The sequence below is a fragment of the Camelus dromedarius genome, chromosome 16 (genome assembly GCF_036321535.1).
Source record: "Camelus dromedarius isolate mCamDro1 chromosome 16, mCamDro1.pat, whole genome shotgun sequence".
Classification (NCBI taxonomy): domain Eukaryota; kingdom Metazoa; phylum Chordata; class Mammalia; order Artiodactyla; family Camelidae; genus Camelus; species Camelus dromedarius.
In genome coordinates this window covers 10,884,538-10,908,096 of record NC_087451.1, presented here as the reverse complement: position 1 = coordinate 10,908,096, position 23,559 = coordinate 10,884,538, and the positions used below count along the sequence as shown (strand labels likewise).

The following is a 23,559-nucleotide window of genomic DNA, read 5'->3' as shown; positions in this document are numbered from 1 at the left end:
CTTTCCTCCAACTGTCACGTGGGAAAACAGAAGTTCAGAGAGATTTGTCATGGAAAGTCAAACTATTTTAAGTTCACTTCCTGCTGCAAATCACTAGGCGCTTGCTTAATCTCTTCATGGCTGCCTGCATCTCCTGATTCCTCAGGGTGTAGATGATGGGGTTGAGCATGGGGGTCAAGACCGTGTAGCTGACAGACACAGCTTTGTCCATGGGGAAGGGAGTGAAGGGCCAGGAGTAGATATAGATACAGGGAATGAAGATCATAGACACGACGATGATGTGGGTGGTGCAAGTGGAAGCTGCCTTCCTCCTCGCCTGCCCTGAGTGGGACCTGAGCATCATCAGGATGGCAGTGTAAGAGACCAGAAGGAGGAGGAACCAGATGAGGACCAGCATCCCACTGTTGGAGATCATGAGGAACTCCAGGAGGGAGGTGTCAGTGCAGGCAAGTCTGAGCACTTGAGGAACGTCACAAAATAAGTTGTCCAGGATGTTGGGACCACAAAAAGGCAATGGGAGCATCAGAACCAGCTGGACGATGGAGTGGACAAAGCCTCCTACCCAGGCAGCCACCACCAGACCCACACACACTCGAGTGTTCATGATGGTGACATAGTGGAGGGGCCGAGAGATGGCTATGTACCAGTCATAGGCCATCATGGAGAGGAAGAAGACAGTTGCACCTCCCAAGAGGTGGAAGAAGAAGATCTGGGCCATACAGCCCTGGTAGGAGATGGTCTTAGTCTGTTGGAAGAAGTCCACCAGCATCTTCAGGGCAGTGACTGAGGAGAAACACAGGTCTATGACAGCCAGATTTCGGAGGAGAAAATACATGGGTGTGTGGAGCCGGGAATCAGAGGTCACCGTGACCATGATGAGGAGATTTCCCACGACAGTGGTGGTGTAGACAAACAGGAACACCAGAAACAAGAAAAGCTGGAGCTCCTGAGTCTGTGAAAGCCCCAGGAGGACAAATTCTGATACCCACGTGAGGTTGCCTGGTTCCATCGTGTCTTCTCCACACACCTAAAGAAAACAAACCACAGACAGACATGCATGAAGCTCTTAGTCCTCAAGGGCTCAGTTCAGTTGTCTACATCGAGATGATGGACATTCTTATGTACAGATCATTATACAAAGAGCTGATTACACAGCCTTGTCTCTGGAGGGTTCACTAGTTGGTGCTGGAACACACATTCATGATATATCTTAAAGCCATCCAGACACACATGCAACCTGACTTTCAAAGCTTCACTGTGATGTAGTGGTGGGAAGATACTTGGAATCCAACAGAACCAGAGTCAAATTTCAGAACTTTTATTTCCTTGGCATTTACCTTGAGCAAGTTACTTAATCAGTTTCCACATCTGTAAGAAAAAAATGTGTTCTTTATAGAAATTGCCTAAGGGATTAAAAAAAAAAAACACATAAACTTCCAAGAGTAATGCCTGGACTAGTAAATGGTAATCACCTTCTCTGTGGATCCCCAACTCTAAAGACAACACCCTTCTTCCAGTCTCTAATACAGTTTTGTACCAGTCATTTTCCCTGCAACAGTCACCACATCATAATGTTAATGAACTTTTCATATGTCTGTGTTTTCCCTCCACAATTCAGCCACAATGTGCTAGAGACATAGGTCTTCATTTCACAATTTATTTGTGCCCTGAGGTGGGCATCCTTGCTCATAGTCAGTGCTTGTAAGTACATGCTGTTAACTGTTGGGTCGGTGAAAAGCTATTGGGTGTGCAGGTTCAGGTAGGGGAGCCTCTGGACACAGCTGGACAGCTGGAACATTTCATTTCTCCCTTTACCAAGTGTAGGTGGTACCTTTCTGGGTGAAGCACCCAAGGTCACATGTGGAGACAAGTGGCAGAGGTGTAACTGTTTCATGTGTGAAGAAATAGATGATGAATATCTTGTTTGAAGGAGACTGAGAGCTCTTCTGAAAGGACAGCAATATCAGAGGATGATATTGAATCCACGGGTAGAAGAGAAATAAAAATGTTGAAGAAGAAATGGAAATAGATGAAGAATTAAAGAGAGGAAGGAAATTATAGGAAGGAAATGGAGGGTTAGAGTGAGTGAAGGAAGGGGAAAGGAAAGGTGGTGGGGCAGTGGGGGAATGGGACCAAAGGTGAAGAAGGACATGGTGGGTGAGAGATAGAGGGTGAGAGGTGAGCGTTAAATGGCCTCCCCACTCTCCCTACCTTGTCTCACCTCCCAGACCCTCACCTGACCTACGGGTCCCCATTATCTATCAGAGATCAGTCCCTTCTTATTATTCAATTTCATTTCCAGTCTACCTTCTACACAGCTATCCAAGCGACCTTTCTAAACGCTGATCTGAACACGTTCCTCTGTCACGTCTATTCTTGCAGTGATTCTCACTAGAGCCCCTTAGGAGCCACATCAAATACTTTGTGGATCAAGTCAGGGTAGAAATACCTGTTACCCATATGCATGCAACTCAGCAGTCATACAGGGCTGTAGAATGTAAACTCCATCTGCCTTTCTCATCAGTATCTCTTCCTTTAATGAACCTCTAGCTCTTTAATTTCATAGTCTTAAATATGCCACATATTTATTTATTTCCATGTTTGTTTCCTGGAATTTTGTTCCCTACTTTCTCAACCTCAAATGTCACCCTCCCTGCCTCTCCTGCCACCATTTCTCCCAGGCAGAACAAATTTCTCATTTCTCAGGGTTCTTTAAACACTTAGCACATACCTCAGTTACAGGTTTATCATCATTCTTTTTTTCCCAGCATCTCCCCTCAACAAACTCCACTGCAATGTCAATATCATGGTCAACCCAGAACTTGGAACAGCAACACTGCTGCAGCACATGCTCAGTAAATGTTGTCAAATTCATGAATTAAGTAGGTAATTGTTTATATGGAGATTTTAGAAGTGATTTTACTTTTCCTCTGTTCCCTATCTCATAAGGCCAGTTCTATGCTTGGTTGATGGGTTTTACATGCAACCTGAAGCAACTATTTTAATAGCATATCCCCCTCAAAATTGCTCCCCAAATCTCTACTCTAACATTAGACTCACTACAATCAAGTCTATATCTCTTGTTTAGTCTCCCCACCCTCCAACAGGTGTTTTCAAGAATCTGATTACCATTGACTTAACAGCCAGCATGGAAACCCTAGTCTCTCACCTTCCTTCAGCCCCGAATGGGAGAAGAGAGTTCAGGAGTTACATCTTTCTGGGGCGTCCTCTCCATGTAGCTTCACAGGTTTCTGGTCTTTGCTCATACCTCACACACACAACTCATGGGATGACCCTGGGGAAGAGGGGATATCCTCAGGGAAAATTGGACTGGGCTCAGGAGGAAGAGCTGGAATGATCCCTGCTGGGGCAAAACAACAATGGGAGTTGTTAAAAAGTTTCTAAGTCTCTCAAAAACACTATTTGAAAGGTCACCTTGAGGGCAAAAATCAAACAGACAAAACAAAAATCAAAAACAAAAAACCCCACAACAAAACAAAACAAAACAAAACAAAACAAAACAAAACAAAACAAATATCCACCAAGGACAAAAATTGTAAGGATTCATGCCATGTGGGATCAGAAGACCAATATCAGAAAGGACAGATTCCTTCAAAATTACTGGGGTTTTGGAAAGACCCAATTCACAGACCAGTGGATCACACACTTGAGCATCCATTAGAATCATCTGGAGGTGAGGTTAAAACTTAGAAACCCACACAAAGAATATTTGACTTAGTAGGTCTTTGGTGGAGCCTGAGAAGTGACATTTCTTTTTTTATATATATATATTAAAAATCATTTTAACACATATAGAAGTATAGTCAATATACAATGTTTTGTCAGAGAAGTCACATTTCTAGCTATTTTTCCCGTGATGCTTATCTGAGACCACAGTTTAAGAACCACTGACTTTGAGTTTCACTGTTCTCTGTCAGGACAACGGACAGTTCTTTCTTCCAACATCATGTAGACAACTGGTTTGATACTTACCTAAAAAAATAATTAATTGATCTTGGACAATGTTATAGGTGGGAAAATGTTTGTATACCACATTGGAAACAAATCCTGTAAATTCTGTCTTTTCTTTTGTCAACGAGACCTGAAGGTTGATTTTCCAATTATATTCAGTTCTATTGCACCATCTATAAAATTCTACTATTCCTTATATGTGATTTATTACTCAATAAGATCCTTCCTTCCATACAAGGACTAGTGCAGGAAATGATATATTGTCTTATTATGATGAACTGGCCAGAACTGGACTTAACTGGCTTTATAATCTTGGTGTACCATAAAAACTGTAATTTCCCAGAGAGAATTTTCTGTTTTACATGAGATTTCCAGGGTGGTCTGAAATCTTTTGTAACAGATATTTATATTTAGAAAAATAAAATCCCTCTCATTTTTTAAAAAAAATCTTTGTAAAGCTCTGCTTTTTTCCACATACAAGAGATTCTAAAATCATTCATCCTTCCCAATATTTACAGCTTCAGTTCATTTTAAAACCCAGCCTCTTGTTAAAATAGACTGGGGTGATGTTAGAGGAGTCAGTAGGTCTTATCCATCTCCTTGACCGTCAGATGTCACTGAGTGTAACATTATTAATAGTAACTAATTAACTTACCTGGGTTAATTCCTTAAGATTCTGTTTTAGTCCCTAACAAGAAAGCCCTTGTAACTTCTAGTTTATATATTTCTCCTCTCAAGGCACAAAAGTGACTGTACGGTGTCTACTAAACCATATCTCAACCCCAAAGTTGACTCCTCAAAAGCGCGATTATGGATGATTTATCTGTTTTAGAAAAAGACTCCAATGTGGCATGTTGTTTTGGAGTTATTGTACTTGGTATTGTGAAAGTTCAAGAAATGTTTGTGTAAAAAATTAAACAGAAATTTCTGTTAAGTAGAGTTGGGAGACCAGAAGGAGGAGCTTTCACACCCTGTGAAGAGAGCAGAGCCCAAAGGAAGAAGAAAGACTCCTCTTCTTTCCTGGCAAGAACTCACCCAATGAAAAGCCCTGGACTGTTTGTTTACAGTAGCCTTCCCACCCTGCCTTTCTTCTCTGTAAAAGTGTTCTTCTTGTCATACACTGAAGGACTTGCAAATGGCTCACCATGGGTGCAGACCCTGAACTGCAATTCTCTGCTGAACCTGAAAAAAAATCTATCTCCCCTAGAGAAATATTTGGCAGTCAACATTTCTTTTAGGTCAATATTTGTTAGCACAACAGAAAGTTATTGTTTTGTAAGACAGGGAGAGCAGTGAGAGGCAGGTCTGGGTACATCTCAATGCTCAATGCTGAGGTTACAAAAATAAGACATACGTTCTCCTCTCAGGAACTCACAGGTTGATAGGGAAACAGATCCAGAAACACATCAATGCACTTCATACAGGTGCTCTACGTAGGGGAATGCTCAAGGGTTAAAAGGCTGAGCAAATAACCATGAATGGGAGAGGAAGACTTCCCAGAGAAGAGGACGCTTAAACAAAGGTGAAGTTCAAGTGTGTTTGGCAAACAAAGGAGGGAAAGTGTGTTTCTGGCAGGAAGAACAGAGGTCCAGAGGGGACATGGCACAGCATACCCTCATGAACCCTGAATGCCTCAACACGGCTGCAGCACAGGGGAAGAGGTGGGGCATTAGGGTGGAGAGGAGGCAGGGATCACTCTGACTAGTGTTAGGACACCAGGCTAATACAATTCGATTTTACCTTGAGGGAGGAGAGATCTCCATGGAGGACGTCATGCTGAAGAATGACCTGCAGATGGAGGTCTCCATGGCAGCAAGGAGGAGGAAACAGGGGAGTTGAGAGGATGGACATAGTGGGTACAACTCCTTTGTTTCTCATATCCCATTTTGTCTCAGAGGAGACTTAATGAGGGCAGTTCCAGCTTTTCCTGTGTCCATGACTCAGTCCATCCCAGCTTCACAATCATCAAAGATGTGAGGAGAGTGAACAGAAGACAGCAGAAAGGGAAAAGGAGATGAGAGCTGAGAAAAGGAGGAGGAGGAGAAATAGGTAATGAAGAAAAATCAGGGAAATAAAGCCAATGAGCCAATAGTCATCCATGTCCCAATAATCTCAAGACACTGGTTCAGTGAGTCAGTGATGCTGTGGTCTCTCCCTCATGAGCCCAGGTGGCTTCCATGCTTCATTATGGTGTATGTCCTCACACAGTCTCATTCAAAGGCTGGAGCTGAGCAATCTCATGGGCGTCAGTTTCTTTCTCCTCCTGCATCTCTTGCCTCTACTCATGGAGGAGAAATCTTTTCCAGAAGTTCCCTGCTTAACACATCTTTTGTGGTAATTTTCATTCCTGGATGACATGAGCACATGAGCATGCCAACTTGTAAGGATTCTGGAAAAATGAACACTTGTGACAGAGGACAAGCAAGGGAGAAGTTGTTGGGAATGGCTTTGGGTAAACACCCAAGAACAAGGCTATCTTCTTATAAAGCCCCTGGAAACAGGAATAAACATGATGGACCAGAGGAAAGAGAACGCTGATAGTGATGAAATTCTGTCTACACGGGAAAAGTCTTATAACTTCGGAGGTCACAGACTCAAATGAGAAAAAATGTCAGGTAGGAGTTTCTCTAACTAAAGAGGTAAGGAGGCTCATCACTCTCTTCATCCCAGCAAAATATTTGAGCATCTAAACCAAATACAGGAAAGCAAGTGTTTTCTTTGCAGAAACAACAACTCCAGAAAAACCCTCCATGTGTTGGAATGTGGGGGTCCTCCAGTAAATAGCTGATTTCCACCAGAACCCCTAAGGTAAAGTCTAAAGGCTTCAATACATAGAGGTACCAATTAGTATTTTATTGCCTTGCTCTTAAGTGTAGACACCCGAGGATCACCAGGAGTTTAATGAAGGCCACTGACACAAAAGGGAAAAACAAAAGAAATAGAAAAATGAATGAGAAGCAAACAGAGATTAATAGGAAACAGAAGTTTATACAATTAACATCCTTTGACAGAAGCAAGAATTTTTAATATCCATAATAAGAACAAGATGGTATAAAAAAAAACAGAACAAAAAAAGAGTTTTTGGAAATTAAAATACGTTGACAGAAATGAATACTTTAATAGAGTGATTTATTGATTTATGAGATTTAATAGAGCGATATACAAAACAAACTAATAGAATTGACAGTCCAGAGATAAATCATACATTTATGTTTAATGGATTTTCAACAAGGTGTCAAGAATATTCAACAGGTAAAGAAAAGTTTCTTCAGTAATAGTGCTGGGACAACTGGATATCCACATACACAAGAGTAAAGACAGACCACTATTTCATACCATATACCTAAATTAACTCAGAATGGATCCAAGACCTAAATATAAGAGCCAAAACAGTAAAACACTTAGAAGAAAACATAGAAATAAATCTTCATGAACATGGATTTGGCAGTGCATACTTAGTGATGATACCAAGATACAAGCAACAACAACAAAATGATAAATTGGACTTCACCCTAGTTAAAAACTTTTGTGCATCAAAAGACACTATGAAGAAAGTAAAAAGATTTCCCCTACGAATAGGAAAAAGTATTTGCAAGTCAAAATTTTGTCAAGGGTCTAGTATCCAGAATATATAATGAACTTGTACAACTCAAGAAAAAAAAGACAAACAACATGATTTTTAAAAGAGGCAATGGACTTGAATATACATTTCTTAAAAGAAGACATGCCAATGCTCAACAAGAAAAGATGCTCAACATGAAAAGGTGCTCAGTATCATTCGTAGTTAGGGAAATGAAAATCAAGCCATGAGATACCACGTCGTAATAGGATGGTAATAACAATTCTACTACTACTGAATAACAAGTGTTAGTGAGGATGTGAAGAAATCAGCAGCTTCAGAATTGCTGGTGGGAATAAAAAATGGTGGTGCTGTGGAAAACACTGTGGCAGTTCTTCAACAAGTTACACATAGAATCAACTACATGACCCAGAAACTCTACACGTAGGTGTATACTCAAAAGTGCTGAAAACAGGTACTCAAATACTTATACACAAATGCTTACAGCAGCATCTTTCAACAGATGAATGGATGAACAAAATGTGCTCTATCCTGACAGTGGAATATGATTCAGCCATAAAAAGAATGTGGTACTAATACATACTCCAATGTGGATTAACCCTATTAAACATTATGCTAAGTGATGGAAGCCAGACACAAAATATTTTACCATTCTACTTATATGAAATGTCTGGAATAGGTAAGTCCATAACAGAAAACAGATGAGTTGTTTCCAAGAGCTAAGGAGAGGGGAGGGAAGGTTGAGTGACTGCATGGTGGGTATGTGCCTTCCTTTCTCGGTGATGAAAATGTTTAGGCACTAGATAGAAGTGATTGCTGCACCGCACGTGAAAGTTCTAAATGCCACTGAATAGTACACTTGAAAATGGTTAATTTTATGTCATGTGAGTTCCATATATATATATATATATATGAAACTATATATTAAATATATATTAAACTATATAATATATATAATATATATTAATTTTGTGCCATGTGACTTTCATATTTGTGTGTGTGTGTGTGTGTCTATATATATATATGAATATGGGAGACAGGATCCTCACCAAGGGAGTTATAAGTGCGGAAAGGGACAAACACAATAAATTCTGTGATGTTCCATTGGGAATGGAAATAGCTGTGAGAACATATGATTTTCTCTAGAAGGATACTAGAGATGGAGAGACGGACAGACGGATGGATAAATATTGAATGTGAATGTGTTATATATATAAAAGCAGAACTAGCACCCAGATACTGACTTCTATATCTGGACTGTCTCCACTCAAAAGAAGCAGACCTGTTAACTGAAATACTTGATTCCAGAGCTGAAGCAGACAGTACAGGGTAAGCCTGGGCCATTTCTCTGGGCCAGGAATGCAGGAGGTGCTGAAAGAACAAAAAGAACACAGAAGCCAGCCTGAAGAGACTTTGGCCAAATCTGGGGGCAAACTGAGCATCACAATAAGTAATCATATCAATGGGTTATAATTCAATGAATGGAAAAAGGAAAATACAAGTTCACACAGATAGAAATAAATAAATGAGTAATGGGAAGTTTGATAAGAAACCAGATATTGACATAGTCTCAAAGTACCTGCCCACAAACTATTTGCTAATTTCCAAAAGAAAATGAGTGGCTAAGGTGAGAAGCCTAACAAACACGTCCTTGGTCAAGTGATCAAACTGATGGGACACAAGTAATGGGACAAAGCAAAATCCCACCTCACAGTCTGCAATACGAACACAGCATGACTCCCGGGATATTCCTGGCAAAGTGACAAAGGTGCATCACCTGAGTCTAATCATCATGAAGCATCAGACAAATCTAAACTGAAGGATATTCTACAAACTAATTGGCCTATAATCTTTGAAAGTTCCAGGATAACAAAAATCACAGAGAAAATCTTGCAGATCAAAGGAGTCTAAAGAGACATGACAAGTAGATTTAACGCATGATTTTGAACCAGATTCTCCTTGTACGAGACTTTGTTGGGACATTTGGCAAATCTTAAGTAGAGGAGAAAGATCGGATTCAGGCAATTGTTACTGTATCCATTTTAATGTCTGCATGACAGTATTGGAGGAAAATGACTTTGTAGAAAAGGCACACAAACAGTCATCAGGCTGGCAACTTACCTTCAAACTTCAGGAGTGAAAAAGGCCTTTGCACTACTATACATGCAAGTTTTCTGTAAATTTTGAGATTTCTAAGATAGCTTAAATAGTAAAAATGTTTAAAGGTTAAAATAAAAGAACTATGTATTTTTATGTCCTTTGGGTAAGAAAAAGTTTTTGTTATTAGAACTCAATAAGATTTAATATTAAAATCAAAGTTCAATATGCCTGACTACGTTAAAACTAACACCAAAAACTAACACCAAAAGAAGACAAACCACAAATTGGAAGATGGTATTGTAATAAACAGAGCTAACAAAGGTCAGTGACCAACTTATATATGAACCCTACATTAACTAGAAAAAGTCAATAGAAAAGAGAACCAAAGGCATTCATGGGAAACCTGAATGCAATAACAATATGGAAAGAAATGTTAGGGAAATTGAAATCAAGATGATAATGGAATACTACTTTTTTAATCAACTTAATTGGCAAAAATTAAGTCTGACAATATCAACTGTTAGGAGGATGTGAATTGATGGGAACACTTCAGCGCTGCTGGTTAACATATAATTTGGTTCAACAATTTTGCAGAAGAATCTGGCGCTATTGGGGAAAGGTAAACCTCTGAGGATCTCGTGACTCAGCAATTCCACCCAAGCTCTATACCCCAGAGCTCCTCAGCTGGACAACTGGAGACAAGTCGGAGAACACGACAAGGAGCACTGCTTGCAATAGCAAAAACTGGGAACAACCCCAGTCAGCTTCGGAACAACCCCAATAAGCTTATCCTCACAATGGAATCGTATCCAGCGGTGCAAATGAGTGAGCTATAGCCAAACAGAAAAACACGTGGAGTTTAGTAACACAACGTTGAACGAGAAAATAGCAAACCCCAGAGTGTTATGTACAACCTGGGATTTGCATGAAGCTCAAAAAAAGCAAAACAAAACAATATACTGATTACATTAAGATGTGGTGGAACTAGTTTGATAAGCAATGGAATGACAAACACAACATTCAAGAAAGTGGTTTCAGCTGAGACGTGACGTGATGGAGAAAACCTGTAGGAAGCTTTAAGGTTTTGGTAACTTCTGGTTCTTGAACTGAGTAGGGTGTCCATGAGTGTTCATGGAAGATAATATAGTGCTGTATAACTTCCATGTACTTTATACATAATCCTTTGCTTGTAATAAGTATTATACCATGTTAAACTACACAGCAAACAAATCTGAATTGTCATGATAATTTCAAACTTGAAAACAAAATAAATATACTCACATGGTTCACTCAGTGTTTTCTCACAGTTTTTTGGATTTTTAGAAAAATATTTCTTGTGCTGCACAATATATCCTTATAGTTTACTTCTTTTATACGTGGTAGTTTGTACCTCTTAATCCCCTGCCCCTTTCTTGCACCTGCCCCATTCCCTCTCCCCACCGGTAACCACTAGTTTGTCCTCTGTATCTGTGGGCCTCATAATTTTTTGGATTTGATTCTTATAATAAACCTGGAGGTCTGGGTCAGAAGGGCCAGGTGGCTCAGCCATGGTCATCAGTCTGGTAAGAGATCGGTTAGAGCCTCAAATGTAAGGTTTAAGACACTGAATCCTAGGCAGTTTCCAGCAACCCAGAATCACAGCAAAATGGGGTGCTGGGAAAAGAAGTCAAAATACAGAAAACAGTACCACTCTTCTGGGGAAATCCTGTCATCCTAGGAGGAACCTGTCCCCCGGAAGGCAGAAAGGAGGGTGTGGCTTTCCAAATGTTTCCATGAGAACCTATCTTATTGTCATAAGGGTGTTCAAATCAACCATTATGAACAAAAATAAGGATATTACTTATTTCCCTAAAACTCAGAGTCATTGGCTCAGTTGCAGTGTGCATTCACTTCTGCAATGACACATCCACAAGCTATAAAGTGGGCAGATACAGCAGCCCCCTCTCCACTTTACAGGTGGAAAACAGACAAAGAGAAGTGACGTACCCCTGTCACTCCCCTTTACAAACCAGCCAGCATCTCCCTAATCTCTTCACTGCTGCCTGTACCTCATGGTTCCTCAGCGTGTAGATCATGGGGTTGAGCATGGGGGTCATGACCGTGTGGCTGATGGACACAGCCTTGTCCATGGAGAAGGAGGTGAAGGGCCGGGCATAGAGGTAAATGCTTGGCATGAAGACCATAGACACGACCATGATGTGGGTGGTGCAGGTGGAAGCTGCCTTCCTCCTCGCCTGCCCTGAGCGGGACCTCAGCATCACCAGGATGATGGAGTAGGAGATCAGGAGGAGGAGGAACCAGATGACATCCAGCATCCCACTGTTGCAGATCATGAGGAACTCTAAGACCGAAGTGTCTGTGCAGGCAAGTCTCAGCACTTGAGGAACATCACAGTAGAAGTTGTCTAGGACATTGGGGCCACAGAAAGGCAGAGGGAGCATCAGAGCCACTTGAGAAATCGAGTGAACGAAACCCACCATCCAGGCTGTCACCACCAGCCCCATGCAGAGCTGAGTGTTCACGATGGTGACATAGTGGAGGGGCCGGGAGATGGCAACAAGGTGGTCATAAGCCATCACCGACAGAAAGAAGACCATGGCACCTCCCAGAAAGTGGAAGAAGAAGACCTGGGCCATGCAGCCCTGGTAGGAGATGGTCTTCTTCTCAGAGAAGAAGTCCACCAGCATCTTTGGGGCAGTGACAGAGGAGAAACAGAGGTCTAAGATTGCTAGATTTCGAAGCAGAAAATACATAGGTGTGTGGAGCCGGGAATCAGAGGTCACTGTGACCATGATGAGGAGATTTCCCACGACAGTGGTGGTGTAGACAAACAGGAACACCAGAAACAAGAAAAGCTGGAGCTCCCGAGTCTGTGAGAGCCCCAGGAAGACAAATTCTGATACCCACGTGAGGTTGCCTGGTTCCATCGTGTCTTCTCCACACACCTAAAGAAAACAAACCACAGACAGACATGCATTAGTGCTCAGGGGCTCCTACTGAGTTATCCAGGTCTAGGCGATGGACGTCCATGTGCAGTTCTAATGCCAGGTGCTGATTCAATGGCCTTGTCTCTGGAGAGTTCATTAGTTGGTGCTGGAATAGACATTCATGAGATATCTTACAGCTGTCCAGCGACGCGCACAACTGCCTCTCAAAGATTCAGTGTGATCTAATGTTGGGAAGACACAGAATCCAACAACCAGAGTCAAATTTCAGAGCTTCTATTTCCTTAAGATTTGACCCTGAACAAGTGCCTCAATCTCTCTGAGTCTCAGTTGTTACATCTAAAAGAAAATGTTTTCTTTATAGAAGTTGTCTAGGGGATTCAATAAAGTAACACACAAGGTTTCTAGAACAGTGCCTGGAATAACCAATGGTAATCGCTCTCCTCTGTGTATCCCCTACTCTAAAGACATCCTTCCTTCTTCCAGTCTCTAATACAGCTTTGTACCAGGCATTTTTCAAGGAATATCTAACATGTCATAATAATGTTAATGAACTTTCTGCGTGTCTATGTTTCCCTTCATCATTTAGCTCCAAGCTCCATCAGTATAAATATGGATCTTTTCATTTATTTGTGCCCTGCAGTGCCCATCCTCGCTGATAGTAAAAGCACGTGTGTTGACTGCTCGGTGGGTGAATGGCTGTAAGAGTGCCTCCCCTCACTGATGTAGAGGCCCCATACTGGGTGACATAATAGGATGTATATGTTATGTGTACTGAGACAAGAGAAGGGGAAGAGAGATTTTCTGAGTTAAGAAATGGGTGATGGGTATTATATGAAGGGGACTGGAAGAGCTCTTCTGAAGGGACAAGGATTTAAAAGATGTTATTGAGTATAAAGATAGAAGACAAAGGAAGAGTGTGAAATAAGACAAACAGAATAGACAAGGGGAAAAAGAGGGGTAATTAAGAGTAAGAGAGAGGGAGGAAGGGGAATGGAAAGGTGTGGGGCGCGTGAGAGAGGATGGGAACAAAGGTGAAGAAGGACATGGAGTGTGAGAGACAGAGGGGACAAGTGAAGGTTAAGTGACTGCCACACTCACCCAGCCTTTTCTCACCCCCCTCACCTGCCTCCTGCAATCTATGGTCTATTGAAGGTCATTTTAATCTCATACTTCTGCTTCCATTTGCTTCCACCTTCCACTTCAGTCCATTTTCTTCTTTCTTCTTCTTTTTTTTTTTTTTTTTTTAGTTTTCTTGTCGGGGGGGGGGAGATAATAAGGTATTTATTTATTATTTATTTAGATGGAGGTACTGGGGATTGAACCCAGCACCTTGTGGATGCTAAGCACGTGCTCTACTACTGAGCTCTACTCTCCCAACCAGTCCATCTTCTACGTCACTGTCAGTGAGATGTTTCTAAACTCATATCTGATCCTCTTCCTCCCTCATTACAATCTTTTAATGACCATCTAGTGCCCATGGCTTAAAACTCAAGTCCTCAGAAGCTGCCTCACTTGCTTTGTTGACTAATTCAGGGTTGAAAAACATACTTACACGTGTGTGTGCAGCTCCCTCTCAGAATATCAAACAGCAAACTATCAAATGTAGCCTCCATCTGCCAGTTAATCAGTACCCGTGTTACCCAGGAACTGATTGCTGTTCAAGGAATTCATAGTCTCTCACATTTGCCACGTGCTTGGTTATTACTGTAGGTTTGGAAATGAAACCTGTTTCCTGAAATGCCTTCTATGACCTTCTCAACCCAGAAATCCTCACATATCCCCTTCTATATCACTCCTCCATTTCTGCCGTGTGAAACTAGTCCCTCATTTCTCTGAGTTCCAATAATGTTTTATAAACACCTCCATAATAGGACTTTTCATGTTATTCTGTTGTCTCTCTTAACTAGATTATAAATTCAATAACTAGTAGCCCCCAGACCTACAATAGCAACTCTGATTTAGCAGTTGTTCAAGAAAAATTTGCTAACATTGTATATTAGTTCTAATTACATGGTCTTGTTCAATGTCAACATGTGGAGAATTTGGGGGGTGCAATTCCTTATCTTTTGCTCTCAGCATTCTCCCACTAAATCTCAGGGCCAATTTTTCACTTGGTTGTTGAAAGCCTGGTTTTGCACATGCAACTCCAGGAATCTGTTTCCCACACCACGTTTCCTTTCTGATGCTCTGCTCACACTTTAGACTTACTGCCATCAAGTCTGGGTCACTTATTCAATCTCTCTACCCTCCAGCAAGTGCTTCTCAATCCTTCTTACAGCTACTCTATCTCCAGGTTAGGAAACCCTGCTAGCCCACCCTCCTTCAGCCTAGAATGGAAGAGAGACTTCAGGTCTTACATCTTCTTGGAGATCCTTTCCCTGCAGCAACAGTTTCCCAGTCACTGCCGTTACATCACATCTACAGTAATGAGTGTGACCCTAGGGGAAAAGGGAGTATCCTTGGGGAAAAATGACTGGACTGGGCTCAGGAAGCAGGGCTGTGCTGATTACCTCTCAGTCTGGGGAGCAATGGGAGTTGTTAAAAAGTTTTGAATTGTATCAAAAACACATATTCTTTGAGAGCTATTCCTTAGGGGTCAAAAGGACCAAGGACAATACAATTTTATAGACCTATGGAATGTAGGATTGTCAGGCCAAGATTCAGAAGGACAAGGGCCTCTTCAAAGGAAACAGGCTCTCTGGGAGTTTTAGAAGAACCCATTTCCTAGACTAGTGATTCTTGCCCTTGAGACAATCACCTGGAGAGCTTGTTGAAAGACAGATTATTGTGGCCCAGCCCCAGACTTTGCCATTCAGTTGGTCCATGGTGAGGCCAAGAATTTGCATTTGTGGCAAGTTTTCAAATGATGCTGGTTCTCCTGTTCCAGGGATCACCCTTTAAGAACCACAGACTTGCTCATCAGCACAAAGGGCTGTTCTCTTTCTTCTGCAAGTCTTTGAGGTGACTGGTTTGATTTCTTTCCTTCTTCTTCTCCTCCTTCTTCTCTTTGTCCTTTTCCTTCCCCTTTTAAGCCTAATTGATCTTTCACCATTCATACCCAAGTCTACCACATCATCTATAAAATGCTAGCCTTTTTCACATGTAAATTATTACTGCCTCTAACAGAAGGACTGGTACAGCAACCCTATATATTTTTAATTAAGAGGAATTGATCAACACTGGAATTAACTGACATTGTAACCTTAATGTCCTGTCAAGACTAGATAGAGCTCTCTGATCTGCATAGGATTTTAGGTAGGTCTAATTTTTTTTTACTGTAAAGGTTTATTCTTGGTAAAATAACTTGTCTGTCTCTGGCCGATAAGAATAAAATGTGAAGATCTTCCACATACAAGAGACTGGATTTAAAAAAACAGTTATTTTTCTAAATATAGTTGCTGTACAATATTATATAATTTACAGGTTTACATTATAGTGATTCACAACTTTTAAAGGTTAAACTCCATATATATTTGTTATAAAATATTGGCTACATTCCTTGTGTTGTACCATACACCCTTGAACTTACTTTTCACCCAATAGTTTGTACCTCCCACACCCCCACCACTATATTCCCCCTCCCCGCCCTAGTAACCACCAGTTTATTCTCTATTTCTGTGAGTCTGCTTCTTTTTTGTTACATTCACTAGTTTGTTGTATTTTTAGATTCCGCATACAAGCAGTATCACACAGTATTTGTCTTCCTCTGTCTGGCTCATTCCACTTAGCATTATAAGGAATTTTGGAGCAGCCAATCCAGAGTCCTAAAATGTTGGAGCTGCTGAATCAACCAACTCTGGAATTTCCTATCACCTAGTCTTTGTAAGTGATATAATTTCCTCATTATTTAAGCCACTGTGATTCGGTGGTGCTGCTACTTGCAGCCAAAAGCATCCTTATTGATATATGTATTTCAAAGAGGATCATCATTGTTTTCAAAAGAGCTCACACCCCAGGGCAGCTGTGTGTCAGATGGTGAGCATCCCATTTTAAGACGGATGTTGTCATATGAGAGTAAAGACAGGAGAGATGGCCAGGATGGCGGAATCAGGAAACTTGTCACAATGGGAACAATTGGAGAAAGGTGGATGCTGCATCTGGAGAAAAGACAAATTAGCAGATGAGAAAAGTATCATCAGATATTTAAAGGACTTTAGTGTGAAAGGAGTTGACACTCTTCTGAGGGACCACTCAGATCAGACATGACACTAAGTCCATTTTCTCTCCCCTCATTGTGGAAGCCCCATTGTGAATAGGGAGACATGTGTGAAATGGGAGTAGGCAGGTGGAAGGGGGGAAAGGATGAACTCAGAGCTGCCATGATGGCTTAAAGAGCCTATAACTTTTATTTCTTGGATGGGATGGTTGCTGGGAGGGAAGATGGAACAAAAAGCTTCTGCAATATCTTCTTAACTTTGGGTCGATATTATACATTGCCCAAGACTTTTACAAAGTGAGGCATACGTCAAAGGAGATGAGGAAATAAATATAAGGTACGGAGAGAGAAATAAAAAGTGCATTCTGAAATTGACAAAGAGCGAGCAGAGTGCAAGAGAAAGTAGCAATGCCTCTCTGTATAAGAAACTGTTCAAGGTGCTGAGAGGATCTGAAGATGAATAGAGCAAGGCCCCCGCCCTCAAGGAGCCCTCATTCCAGTGCAGGAAGCCAAAAAGAAAGACAAAACCCAGGAAGTGGCAGTCTTGAACCGAATCCATACCTCAAATGTGAACATTAATAGATGTGGCCCTGCCCTCTCTGGCCATTCTACAGCATCCACCTCTCAGCCATACCATCCAAGTGATGCAAAGATTGTGTTAAGAAAGTAGAATGTCTTTCAGATTATCTAAGGAGTTTTGGTAGAAAAGAAAGAAATCCAAAGGGCAAATACTTAGAAAATCGGAAATATTTAGACAATGTTAAAAGTGAGGCCACTTCCAGAATACCATAATGGGGAACGAGGCAGAGGGGCAGGGAGCAGAAAAGAATGTGATTGCTCCAGAGTTAAGATGAAAGTGTTGACCATTCATCACAGATACTCATCCACAGATGAGGAACTCTCTCAAGTTTTCCCTAGTAGTTCTGGGAGACCCTGAACTTCAAAACCCACCCATTTCTCCTGCCTTCACTCGGAGACAGAGGAACCAAGCTCTTGGCCATGCTCTGCCACTCACTGTTCATCACTGAGCAAGTCACTTCTCTCTGAGTTTTCTTATTTGTAAAACTGTTTAATGTAATAATAACATACACACTGTCATCTTCTTAAGAATGAAATAGATGTGTGAAAGTGTCTAACACAATACCTGACACAGGACTAGGTCCATAGAAATACTACTTTAATCTCAATTGCCACACTCCATTAAGGCTTTCTTCCAACTGTCACGTGGGAAAACAGAAGTTCAGAGAGAAGATTTGTCATGGAAAGTCAATCCATTTTAAGTTCACTTCCTGCTGCAAATCACTAGGCGCTTGCTTAATCTCTTCATGGCTGCCTGCATCTCCTGGTTCCTCAGGGTGTAGATCATGGGGTTGAGCATAGGGGTCAAGACCGTGTAGCTGATGGACACAGCCTTGTCCATGGGGAAGGGAGTGAAGGGCCGGGAGTAGATATAGATACAGGGAATGAAGATCATAGACACGACGATGATGTGGGTGGTGCAAGTGGAAGCTGCCTTCCTCCTCGCCTGCCCTGAGTGGGACCTGAGCATCATCAGGATGACAGTGTAAGACACCAGAAGGAAGAGGAACCAAATGAGGACCAGCATCCCACTGTTGGAGATCATGAGGAACTCCAGGAGGGAGGTGTCAGTGCAGGCAAGTCTGAGCACTTGAGGAACGTCACAAAAGAAGTTATCCAGGATGTTGGGACCACAAAAAGGCAATGGGAGCATCAGAAACAGCTGGACGATGGAGTGGACAAAGCCTCCTACCCAGGCAGCCACCACCAGACCCACACACACTCGAGTGTTCATGATGGTGACATAGTGGAGAGGCCGGGAGATGGCTATGTACCGGTCATAGGCCATCACGGAGAGGAAGAAGACAGTTGCACCTCCCAAGAGGTGGAAGAAGAAGATCTGGGCCATGCAGCCCTGGTAGGAAATGGTCTTAGTCTGTTGGAAGAAGTCCACCAGCATCTTCGGGGAAGTGACTGTAGAGTAGCTGAGGTCTATGACAGCCAGATTTCGGAGGAGAAAATACATGGGTGTGTGGAGCCGAGAGTCAAAAGTCACTGTGACCGTGATAAGGAGGTTTCCCACAATGGTGGTGACATAGACAAATAGGAACAGTGTGAACAGGAATTTCTCAAACTCCTGGTTCTGTGAGAACCCCAAGAGGACAAACTCTGACACTTTTGTGATGTTCTGTGGTTCCATGGAACCTTCTCCACATGACTAGAGAGAAACCATATGAAACAAAAATCATAATAATTCAATCATTCTCCTTTGGAGAATCAGGATGGAGTTGATCAAAATCCTTGTTGAGTACCATTCCAAAATGGAGCGTCCCACAGAGATAAATACATTTTCACATGATTTCAGTTAATCAAATAGATGCTTCTTCCTGGTGGAGGTATAACTCCTTGCTGAAGGAAGAGAGATGTGTATTAGAAGAAATTGTCATATACAAATTCAGAGGCAAATGTGAAGAAAAACAAGGAGATGATTTTGGCTGTAGTGAAGGTGGGATGCTTAGAGCTTCTCAAGCTTTTCCACCTAAATACTTTCTAGTGGCATTTGTTGCCATGGGGCCATCTGCAGGGGTAACTCCAAGCAGCCCAGGACAAATGCAAAACTCCTCGAACTCTCATGTTTTATATTTTAATATCTATGTAAATTTTCTATTAATCATATCTCTAGACAATCTTTAGAAGGCTTAACACTTAAGTATTGTGGCTTGTAAAACGTTTTAAGACCAAGTTGCTCTAAGATGGAAGGATATAGCGCAAATGATACAGCACATGCTTAGCATATACAAGGTCCTGAGTTCAATCCCCAGCACCTCCTCTAAAAATAAACAGATAGGTAAATCTAACTATCTCCCTCCTCAAAAAAATTAAAGATAAATAAATAATCTTTTAAAAGACCAAGGTGCTCTAGAAAATATAGAAAAGGGAAGAAACATCTTTCTTTAGTTCAGAACTGAAAGTTCCAGAAGACATCCACTTGAAAAATTGAGCCCTTTGGTGTTAATATCCATTCCCTTGGATTATAATTTTCCAGAATTGTCTTCTCTAATCATTCAGAAAATTCCTCCCTGAGGCCCCACCGTGTGGAGATAACAGAACATAGAACAATCTCTGCTCCCTGGTCCCCACCTGACATACGGGAGGGGCAGCAGCAAACACACGGATGTTCTGTTCACGAGCGAATTGGATGAGTACATGTAGGAAGATTTCCATCAACTTCTGTAGACAAACATACAACAGAATTCTCTCTAAAATTATCTGTGAGGTATTACAATGCTCAAAATATTGCCAGGTTTATCTCTTCTAAAACTCATGATTTATTCTCAAATATTTGTGTAAAAATGCTGTTCCAGGAAGATGCACTCTCTTTATTCTGCGGCTTCACCAGCTCTCAGGATAGGACCATTGGTAAAGCATCCCCATGAGCCACTGAGACCCTTGCAAGCTGTTTGGTGGGACATGATGGGAGGAAACAGGGTTAAAATGGGCGTATCCCAGCACAGCAGGGCAGGAAGCCCCGAGACAGGGCAGAGCCGGACAGACAGCACATCCTGGGGCATTACCAGAGCAACCCCAACAAAGGGCAATAGATTTCAGACTGGCTTTATTTCCTTCCTCCATCATGTGTTGTCAAGGTTAGACTTTGTGTGTGTGTGTGGGGGGGGCGGGCAGCAGCTTAAATGGCAAAGTTTGGCTTCTCTGAGAAAGCCCTTGACCCCTAACCCTTCACCTTCAACCCTCCCACCTGATCATTGGTTTCTAAAATGCCAACAGCATAGCCTTATTATCTCTATTTTTGTCTTTATCCCCATTTAGCTGACAACTGTCATACACTCTTGTATGCTTTTATCAGTCAGAGATGCACCCTATACAACGTTGTACGTAAGTTGATTCCTAAAAGACATTTTCCCTCTCCTCAAAATTTTTTAAAAAAAAACTTTGTCTACAGGAAAAAATTCAGGGTTTTCAGATGAGGTTTCAGGGGCTTCCATACAAACTGGCTCCTCCTTTCTTTTCAGACTCACCTGCCACTTAGCAGTAGTGGAAGCTGCAAACATTCATTGTGGCTGTAGTGGTAACAATTGTCATAATAGTAAACACTTACTGCATGTTTACTATGCCCTAGGCACTATGCTAAGCATTTTACAAGCGTTATCCTGTTTAATTCTCATATATTATTCTCATGCTTATAAAGTATAGTAAGTACTATTAATTATCCCCAGGTTACAGATAAGTGAGCCATAAAGAGGTTAAATACCTTGCCCCAGGTCACAGAGAATAACTGGCAGAGCTGGGACTCTGAACTGGGACTCTGAACTGGGTCTGATTAGCCCCAGAATTTGCACTCTGAACTATTACCCTTTTCTGACTTGCTAAGAATCCTGGGCTTCAGGGAAACTGATCTCCTCCTCGGTTCCTGGGGTCTCAGTGCCTTTCATCAGGCTAGTAATGCCTGATGACCTGGATTGCCTCCTCATCCTGTCCACCCCTCTGAATTTTAGCCATCCTTCAATTCCAAACAGGAATTTGCTTTTCCATTCGTTGCCATGTATTGGTATTTTTCCAAAAGGACAGTTCCGTCACTTCACATGTGATTTCAGTGTGAGTTTGAAATGTTGAGTGTTACACAGTAAGATCTTAGGTACATAAAACCTTTCTCATAGATGGTCCCCAAAAGCATGCTATCAGTGGATGGAGTGCCTGGACAGGGAGATCTCTGTGAGAGGTGAGAAGAGACAGAGTAGCCACTGAACAAAGGAGTTCAGTTTAAGGGACCTTGAAGGGAATCCAAGAATCCTAATTCCCAGAATTACCAGGCTTACAAACCTAGAAGCATCATCTTAGCATGGCCAGAATTCTTCCTACAAACTCATAAGAAATCTTTGGAAGTGATTCTCCTACCTGCATGCGTAGAGAATAGATTTAGAGGGATTCTAGATGGGAAAGACAATCAAGAGACATACGGGCAGGGCATAGGCGCGTGTTGGGTAAGGGAAGGATTCCGGATGCTTTTCCATTATTACTCAATCTTGTCTCCCATCTGTCTTGCTCTTAAGACATTAGTCCACACAGGACTAAGAGAGAGGAGGGGAGGAGAAATAAGTAGTTACAAGAATGGGGGTGACTCTAGTCTGTGGTCATCTTGCAAACATTAAGAGTTTTTATTAAACACAAGATTTAAGAGGAAGGAAAAATGGCGGTGCAACAATAGAGAAGAAATAAAATCCTGAAGTGAGGGGGAGAGGAAGCAAGCAGGAGGAGGAGGAAGAAAAGAGGATTAAAAGGGGAACATTGGAGGGTAGGAAGGGAGAGAGAGGGGCCTGGTTTTTTTTCTCTTAGGTGTGGGAAGAAGCTGTAATGCGTGTGTGGGAGGTGGGGGGAAAATCATTTGCATCTATATACTGCTCTCCCTGCCACTCTGACCTAAATTCCACCCAACACATAAGCCAGCACAGACAAAAATCTTAGATACAGATAAAGTCAATGGTCTCCCAAATCCCATTCCCCAGCATTCTTGCCCAAAGACTTCCCCATACCGTCCCTCCACCCCATGCTTGTCTTACAATAGGCTTTGGCAGGATCCTTCTTTCTCAGTGCTGACTTGTCCATGGGAAGGACACTGGGGCATCACCTACCTCTAGCCCAAAGAGGCCAATGGGACTTAGAGCTCCCCATCATCCAGGCCACCCTGCTCCTGCAGCTCCATTCCTCTCCTGGCCTTCTCAGACCAGGAACACACATAGGATTGGCCTTAAGGGGAGGGACATTCCTCGGGGAATAATACTTAGGCTCAATTCATGAAATGAAGCTGGGTTCAGGCTGCTGAGAGCAAGAGCAATGGGAGTTATTAAAAAGCATGTGAGCTATTGCATCAGATGCACATGAGCATTGGGAAACTGTCTGGGGCAAAACACTTCAGGGGCACTGATCGTAGGACCACGATGAAGAAGGTTAAGGGCGCTTAAAGGAAATAAATTCCCAGGGAGGTTTATAAGAACCAAATCTCTTGAGGTCAGCACCATGGGCAGCGCAAGGCCTCTACCCTCTCCTACCACCACCGTCGTTGAACAAGTGAGCTATGTCCTAGGACATGGTCCAGGTCACGCCCTTTATAGACTAAACTCCGAAGCCTTTTTCAATGTACAACTGTGTAGGGATCTGTCACCCCAGCCTGTGATCTGCTGTCCTTTCATCTACAGTGAACTTCTCAATATAAATCGACTAAATTTACTCTCAAGATAGAACTCACATACCATAAAATTCACCATTTTAAAGTGCACAGTTCAGTGGGTTTTAGCTTATTCACAAACTTGAGTAACCATCCCCACTATCTAACTCCAGGACATTTTCATCACTCCAAAAAGAAACCTCCTATGCTTCAGCAGTCACTGTACATTCTGTTCTCTCTTCAGTCCCAGGCAACCACTAATCTAATTTTTGTTCCTATGGATTTACTTATCCTGGATATTCCATATAAATGAAATCACATGATACGCTGTCTTTGTCTTGCTTCTTTCAGTAAGCACAACGTTTCCAAGGTTCATCCATATTGTAGCATGTATCGGTACTTCACTCCTTTCTATGAACAGATGATATTCTATTGTAGGGATATATACCACTTTTGTTTAGCCATTAATCAGTTCTTGGATATTTGAGTTGTTTCTCCTTTTTGACTATTGTGAATAATGCTGCCATAACGTTTGTACAGAAGTTTTTGTGTGGACTTATTTTTTCACTTATCTTGGGTATATACCTAGGAGTAGAAGTACCAG

General features: G+C 41.9%; 3 protein-coding genes across 3 annotated transcripts; all 3 read right to left on the bottom strand.

Annotated features, from left to right (window-relative positions):
* Positions 1 to 73: 73 nt before the first annotated feature.
* Positions 74 to 1,013, bottom strand: LOC105097802 (olfactory receptor 4D1). Its single transcript, XM_010990395.2, has one exon. It carries the CDS (start codon positions 1,007 to 1,009, stop codon positions 74 to 76), a length of 936 nt encoding a protein of 311 aa, XP_010988697.1. The 5' UTR covers positions 1,010 to 1,013.
* Positions 1,014 to 11,643: 10,630 nt separating this feature from the next.
* LOC105097885 (olfactory receptor 4D2) lies at positions 11,644 to 12,579 on the bottom strand. The gene has a single exon (XM_010990522.3). The coding sequence runs from the start codon at positions 12,577 to 12,579 to the stop codon at positions 11,644 to 11,646; it is 936 nt and encodes a 311-aa protein (XP_010988824.3).
* Positions 12,580 to 18,038: 5,459 nt separating this feature from the next.
* Positions 18,039 to 18,974, bottom strand: LOC105097801 (olfactory receptor 4D1). Its single transcript, XM_010990394.3, has one exon. The coding sequence runs from the start codon at positions 18,972 to 18,974 to the stop codon at positions 18,039 to 18,041; it is 936 nt and encodes a 311-aa protein (XP_010988696.1).
* Between the last annotated feature and the right edge of the window lie 4,585 nt (positions 18,975 to 23,559).

Bases quoted from the DNA above. Each gene is read 5' to 3' on its own strand.
- LOC105097802 (XM_010990395.2), bottom strand. From the start codon at position 1,009: ATGGAACCAGGCAACCTCACGTGGGTATCAGAATTTGTCCTCCTGGGG.
- LOC105097885 (XM_010990522.3), bottom strand. From the start codon at position 12,579: ATGGAACCAGGCAACCTCACGTGGGTATCAGAATTTGTCTTCCTGGGG.
- LOC105097801 (XM_010990394.3), bottom strand. From the start codon at position 18,974: ATGGAACCACAGAACATCACAAAAGTGTCAGAGTTTGTCCTCTTGGGG.